This window comes from Salminus brasiliensis, chromosome 13, assembly GCF_030463535.1.
Source record: "Salminus brasiliensis chromosome 13, fSalBra1.hap2, whole genome shotgun sequence".
Classification (NCBI taxonomy): domain Eukaryota; kingdom Metazoa; phylum Chordata; class Actinopteri; order Characiformes; family Bryconidae; genus Salminus; species Salminus brasiliensis.
The window spans coordinates 4,089,843-4,097,614 of NC_132890.1; the positions used below are offsets into that span (position 1 = coordinate 4,089,843).

General features: G+C 44.1%; 1 protein-coding gene across 1 annotated transcript; it reads right to left on the reverse strand.

Moving 5' to 3' along the window:
• Positions 1-3,430: 3,430 nt before the first annotated feature.
• Positions 3,431-6,024, reverse strand: LOC140575470 (uncharacterized). Its single transcript, XM_072695813.1, has one exon. It carries the CDS (start codon positions 6,022-6,024, stop codon positions 3,853-3,855), a length of 2,172 nt encoding a protein of 723 aa, XP_072551914.1. The 3' UTR covers positions 3,431-3,852.
• Positions 6,025-7,772: the final 1,748 nt, after the last annotated feature.

The window sequence follows — 7,772 nt, forward strand, 5'->3', positions numbered from 1 at the left end:
GCAGGGAATATCAGCAAACACACACACACACACACACACACACACACACATACACACATATTACTAATGTTACACATGGAACCAAGAAAGTGAGAGTAGAGAGAGAGAGAGAGAGAGAGAGAGAGAGAGGAGAGAGAGAGAGAGAGAGAGAGAGGGGAAGGACAGGTACGAAGGAGAAAGACACATTGAGAGAGAGAGAGATGGGAAGAGAGAGAAAATGAGAGACAGGTAGAGAGAGATATGTGTAAAGAGAGGGAGAGACAGGTAGAGAGAGGGAGAGACAGGTAGAGAGAGGGAGAGACAGGTAGATAGTGGGAGAGACAGGTAGAGAGAGGGAGAGACAGGTAGATAGTGGGAGAGACAGGTAGAGAGACAGAGACAACTAGAGAAAGGAAGAGACAGGTATCGAGAGTAGGTAGAGTGGGAGAGACAGGTAGAGAGAGAGACACACAGAGAAAGAGAGAGAGAGAAGTAGAGCCAGGTAGAGAGAGAGGCTGGGGGAAGGTAAAGAAAGAAAAGAACTATGGGATAAGAGAGAGAGAGAGAGAGAGAGAGAGAGAGAGAGAGAGAGAGAGACAGGTAGGAAGGAGAGAGACACATTGAGAGAGAGAGATGGGTAGAGAGAGATATGTGTAAAGAGAGGGAGAGAGGGGTAGAGAGAGGGAGAGACAGGTAGAGTGACAGGGACAACTAGAGAAAGGGAGAGACAGGTATTGTGAGTAAGTAGAGAGAGAGACACACACAGAGAGAGAGAGAAGTAGAGCCAGGTAGAGAGAGAGGCTGGGGGAAGGTAAAAAAAAAGAACTATTTGATGAGAGAGACAGAAAGAGAGAGAGAGAGAGAGAGAGAGAGAGAGAGGTAGAGAGAGAGGGAGAGAGAGAGAGAGGGAGAAAGGTTCAGAGATTCCGCTCTGGTCCACCAAGAACAGAAAGCTGAGGCTGCAGTGGCTCAGCACGGGCTCCCCAACACTGGACAGAGTCTGGATTTGTGCTGAGGAACAGAGATGGTAGGGTCAGAAGTTGGCACCAGTCCATCATCGCTTGAACATGAACGTGACTCTACTGGCACCATGCCTAATGCCGGGCGTGGGCTAAAGCAGTGTATAAAGCAGTGGAACTGGTGGTGGTGCTCCATCCAATACTTTTAGGTATGAGGTGCAATCCAATCTCCAATATCCTGACCTCACTGTTGCTCTTGCTGAATGCAATCAAATCCTCACAGCAATGTTCTTTAAAATCTAGTAGAAAGTCTTCTTCTCTGGACAGTTACTCCAACAGAAGCAGGGTCAGCTCTTCTTAATAGCCTTGATTGCAGAAGAAACAGTGAATGAGCAGGTGTCCCAATACTTTTGTCCAAAGGGTGTAGGGTATGTGGACAGTGATAAGGGTGGTGGGATGATGTGTGTGTGTGTGTGTGTGTTTCTGCATGCGTGTGTGTGTTTAAGGTGTCTCTCCTCTCATTCCTCACCAAAAGGAGGCCAGGAAGCAGCCGTGCCTCTCTAGGGATCTAACACACTTCCTGCACACACATCATTAGATGACTACAGACTTCTTCAAATACACACACACACACACACACACACACACACACACACACATGGTGTGGTCAAAGCTTTTATTTTTTCCTGTTTTATTCTTCACAGTCTGTGGCTACAACATTTTGCCTCCTATTATCCAAACTGACCTCTCTCTCTCTCTCTCTCTCTCTCTCTCTCTCTCTCTCTCTCTCTCATGCATAATATTCTTCAACTGGCTCTTGTTGCCCTATCTGAACTAATTAGTCCAGAGGAAAAAGTGGAGTGATAGACTGAAAGAGAGAGAGGGCGAGAGAGACCGCAAGAAAAAAAATGTGATGTCTATCTACGCCCAGTTAAGACCACTTCGCCCCTAGTCTCGTCACCTTACCTACCTTACCTTGAGTTTCAGTGCATATACCATCATAACTGACTTGGATGATCTCTGATGTATCCCGCTGTAATAAAACCATATTAGATAGATCATTTTTTACCCAGTTTTCCTCCCAATTTCCCCCAGCCCACTCATTTGTGCTCTCCCGACACTGGGAGGCCTCCTCCGACACACTTTTCCAACTGCCACCGAAGCAACATCACCAAGCAACCAACCAGCACACTCAGAGGAGAGTGCTGGGTACCCAGCTCTGGTACATCAGCTAGCAAACGCCCATTACAGTGAAGTGATGTGGAAAGAGAGAGAGAGAGAGAGAGAGAGAAAGAGAGATCGAGCCTTCCAGAGAAAGCAAGGGCAATTGTGCTCACTCAGGCTCTGGCTGCTGATGGCAGGCAGCATGAGCCAGGATTTGAGCCAGTGATCCTCAGCTCACAGTGGCGGCACCTTAGACCGCTGGACCACTCAGAGCCCAGCTGACGTGTTATTTTTTTGGTTAGACTAAGATGGGTTCATGAGAATGGTCACCTGATCCACTCATTTCTGACTGTTTAATGAGCCAAAGACTGGAATGCACTGATTGGCTGGATTGGCTTTCAAATAAGGTGAAGATAAGAACCCAGACTGACACCCTGAACCCAGACCGTCATACATGCGCTCTATAAGGCCTTTAAAGGCACCATAGAATGCATTTATTTAAATATATATATATATATATATATATATATATATATATATATATATATATATATATATATATATATTGCTTTTTTTTGCTTTTTTTTCTGGAGAAAATAAAATATTAAGCTCTGCTCTGATTGGCTGGTTTACATCACCGGCGCCGGGTCACAGAACCCACAAACATTACATGGATAAAAGTATTCGGACACCAATTCATTCATTGTTTCTTCTTCTTAAAAAAGAGTTGATCCTGCTTTTGTTGGAGTGACTATCTCCACTGTCCAGAGAAGAAGCCTTTCTACTAGATTCTGGAGGAGCATTGCTGTAAGGATTTGATTGCATACAGCGGCAAGAGCATGAGTAATATCATGCTATTGGATGATAATCATCACCACCCCACCTCATCCATAACTCATCCCAAAAGTATTGAATGGAGCACCACCACCATCATTCCAGAGAACATGGTTCCACTGCTCAACAGCTCAATCTGGGGGGGGGGGGGGGGGGGGTTGCTTTATACCCCATAATAGATTCATGTTTCTCTGCTCCAAAGAGTCTTATTCTACTGGCAATATTTCTCTACAGGGAATAGTGTGTGTATGGGTGTATTTTAAAGTAGCTGAATGTATTCATTAGAATAGGGTGTCCACAAACATTTGGACACATGCTGTATAATGCGGAAAATGCAAAAAAAGTTTTTAGCAGAGCAGCAAATTATTAAATGCATAAATGAATGACTGGTTTTCAGACCTAGCAGAAACAACTCTATTCAGAAGTATGAGACACAGTATGATGCTGCAGTTCATTTTATTGGTTAACAAGAATGAAAACAGGAAGTGGTTTTGATCTGATTAGATAAAGAGATTATTAATCAGGACAGTGGTTATGAAGAAAAAATCATTTGAATTTATCATTAAATGGAAGAAAGAATGGAAAAAAAACATAGTAAAGTATTTCGTTGCTGTTACTCAAAAAAAAATCCATGTATATAATTTTTGCGTTTTTCACTTTTTGACAAACTGTGAATCTGGCTGTTGCTCTTTAACATTGTGTCCAATTGTTACACTGACCGGACCAATAGAAATGCTCCAAAATGGCTTGGAAGAAGTCCTTTTTACATTGACTTTCATTGAACGTTAAGAAGGTTTTTTCCTTCTCCTGTAAAGTTGCCATTTTTGGAGATACAAGTTTTTTTTTTGTGTGACATCAACGACATGCTGTTTCAAACTCAACCGTTACACTGAAATCATCAGGAAGAACGCCATCACTAGTACTGGTCTTCTTCTTCCTTTGTCATGGGCTTAAACCCACCCGCCGGCTTAGCCTTCTCTTCTTTCTTACTTTGTGGCTCAATTCCGTTCTTCACCGCTTCCTTCAGTCGCATTTTCTCCTCTTGAGATATTTGGGGCAGGACCTCGTCCAGAACCGTCTTGATTTCAGTTATCCGGTTCTGGCACCTGAGCTTGAAATCCTGCTTGTTTTTTGCAACAAGGTCTGTGATGCCTTTTTTTGCAGCTATGCAATCCTGCTGTAACTTGCTCATCTTCTCGGCGAACTCTTTTCCATTAGGATCCATGGTCATCAGTCTACCCAGGGTACTAACGCCGCCCATCAGGTACTGGGAGGACACCTCGGTGTAGGTGGTGGAGATCAAGTTAACCACATAGGCACTTGCGGAGGCTTTCAAGGCGTAAGTGTAGATTTTATCTTTGACAAACTCAGAATAGGTGTAGTTGCTCTCTCCAGCGATTTGGACGGTCTGGTTAAAACCCTGCAGATGTGTCGTCATCGTAGTCTTGATTATGTTTGAAATAATCTGGAAGAGGGTCACTAATTTCTCCCACTCCTCTTTCACTTGCCCCATTGAATTCAGGCCTTTTGCCAGCATCTTGATTTTGCTGTTGAAGTCAATATCCTTGGGCTCGAGACTCTGCAGCTCTATCACAATGTCGTCCAGCTCTTTCGTCTTCTTCTTCAAGTTCTCCGAATTCTTTTCATACCTCTCTGTCATCTGCTTCAGTAAGAATTCACTCTGTTCCATTCGCAGACGAGTTAAATTAAGTTGTATCTCCACCACGTCTTTTCCCATCGATTGCTGTTGTCTGCTTGAGTGGGGCGGCTCTACAGTGAACGCCGGCCGGCCGGTGTAAGCCTTGCTTTCGGAGTCAAAGGACAGTGATGCCGTGTTTAGGTCCTTAATGGCCTCAATCAGTTCCTTCATCTTGGCATCGTCGCATTCCCCCTTTGGGGCGTATTGGGCCAGCTCAGTGCAAATGTCGATACCTTTGTTGCAGATGGCCAAGGCCTTGGTTTTGACCAGGCAATCGCTTTCTTTGTTCACATCTTCTTTTGTCCTCTCAAACCACTTCTTCAGGTAGTCTGACTTGACAGCTTCCTGCTTCTGGTCGTACAGTTCAGTCCAGTTGATCTTGTTGTCCTTGTAGAATTCTGTCATCTTTATGCTCAGTAACAGAATCTGCCCGGACCGAGAAAGGATGTTGTTGGTTGAGATTTCCTCAGTTACTCTACTCCTTTCTTCAGGGCTTTCTTGGCTTGTGGTAGCTTGTCCAGTTGGTCCTCTGACCATCTCCGTTATGGTTTTGGCTGTGTTCACTGCAGTATTGATGGTGGTAGTCACTGGTCCTGCAATTAATAAGTTTAGTGCCCCAGATGTTATTGTGATGGCCTGCTCTGACATCATTGACAGCATCTTCATTCCCAAAACATTCCATCCACTTGGTAAATCGTCCATAACTTTCTTGTATTTTTCAGTGGCTTCAGCTAGGTTCTTGTTAGCATTTTCGTAAGCATCTTCAGCCATCTTTTTTGCGTCCGCAGCAAATTTCTGTCTAATTTTTTCAACTTGAATTTTCTTTTTAATTTCTTCCAGCTCCACGCTGTAACCTTGTCTTGCGTTGACCAAAGCCTCCACGAACTCTTCCATCAAGCGCATGATGTCTGAGAACTTTCCCTCGGTTGCGATAGCCAGTTTTAAGCATTCTGACGATATGTGTTCGATTCTCTGAAGCTCAGCTGGCAGGAAGGCTTTGACAAGGCCAGTGTCTTCCTGGATCAGGATTGCAACTGCGTTTTTGATATACTCTGGAACCTGTGCAGTGTACAGACGAATCTGGTCCATGTTTCTGTGAGCTTCGTTGAAAGCTTGCCAGCCTGCATTGCACACCTGCAAGAGGCAGGCCCTGAAAGACTTAGGGTATCTGATGAATTTGAAGCCTTCTGTTGGCGCGTTTTTATCGATGGAGAAATCCTCTGCAGCAGAGATGCGGATCAGCTCTCCAAGCAAAGCGATGGAAAGGGGTGCTGATGTCAGATGCATGTCCCAGTTAACATAGGGCTGCATGTTCATTGAGAAGTCAGCTCTGTAATCCTTGGCTCTGGTGAGACCCCGGTTAGCTTGACTGAACCTTGACAGTGCCATTGTTTTCCCTGAAAAAGATCGAGGCAGAATATCTGAGTAATCAATGCAAAACACAAAGATAAAAAAAAGACCTGAATAACGATCAGCCATAACATTAAAACCATTAAGGCAGGTGACAGGTGAAGTGAATAACATTGATCATCAGGTTTAAGAAGCACCTGTTAAGGGGTGGGATCTACATATTAGGCAGCAAGTGAACAGGTGTTGTAACTTACAGGATCTGCTGTTAACATTAAGCTTGGTGCCAGATACCACAGAAGACCTTCAGAGGTCTTGTGGAGACCAGGCCTTGAGGGGTGAGTTGGCTGTTTTGGATGAACGAAGGGAACCTACACAATTTAATCGCATGGCTGTCTGTGTATGTTTTCGATTAGCATGTCTCGACTGTAGCAGTTACCTCTTGTAGCAGTTACTACAATAAGGACTCGAGCAGATCTGATGTTTGACAAGTGAGAACCATTTAAGGTTATTTTAGACTGACAGAGAACATAACTGAGCTCCACTGAGGCAGTTTAACACCTGACAGTTCCAACAGCAGTTCTTCCAGCTAGTATCCCACATGCCTCCATACTGTTAAAGCTCTGCTGGTTCCTGATCTTACTATAGGTTCTCCAACAGTCCGTGTTCCACCTGCCAGCTTCAGCAGAAGTCTATAGCGTCCTACAGTCGAACCCCAACACAAGCTTTTATTACTCACTAATGATCATCTGATCAGCCTGATACATTAACGTATGTAGAGACTACATTCACCTTCTGAGCTCTGCCATGTTGTTGACCTTCACATTTCCAACAGTGTTGATGTTAATGTGTGTTCATTAAGAGGTACTGGTGTGTTTTGGTGATAATAAGTGTTAATAACTCATTAGGAAATGGAAATAGCCCATCTGAGATGAAGAAACATCAAGGTCAGATGATGAGTTCTCACTAAAAGACTGATCCCTGGTTGGGGACCTATTGAGACGTATCTGCTGTAGCTAAGAGGTTGAACCCAGACTGATGGAGAAGATAAAGAAGATCTGGAACCTCAGGTAGCTCAGATGTATCTCAATAAAATTGAGAAAAATTCCTTAAGCCAAGGTCTGTAACATCGTAATGTCTAACTTGCACTAGAAATCTGGGCCATATCCTGAATACTGACCTAGCCCAGTAGTTCTATCCACATTTTTTGTGGTCCGATCACTCTCGGTCACTCGAGTCACAGAGCACATCATAATGCTCAGGTCTGACTGGTATTTACAACACAAGCAAATGTTCTATGGGCCACTAAACACTGTAGCATGAAGGCTCCATCCAACTCAAACAGGTCCGGATAGGACAGCATCTGGCTCTGGGTCTGGACCACAGTCCATCTATTAGTGGTCTCTGGTGTAGATCAATGTGGGCTCACTTTTCGGCAAGATATCTGCCCTTTATATCTGTGCTAATCAATTGTAAGATGTTTTGTCCTAATTACTAGCCATTCATTAACCTTTACAAGGATAGTCTCATATTAAAGTGCTAACCTTTCCTTACATGCCATAAAAGGAGCTTTCAAATCCATGACATCTGGTTAGCATGTCCAACACAGAGCACCACACAATCCACAGATGTGTAAGTACAGACATTTACTGTTACTGCATGAGCTGAGTAGTAAAGTATATAGAGCAATGGGACTCTACCTTCAGCGGCGTGGAGACTGGTGCGCGGTCTTGGTGATGAAGTGAGCTGTTGAAGCGATTCTGCGTAGATGCAGATGTTCTTGTTTACGA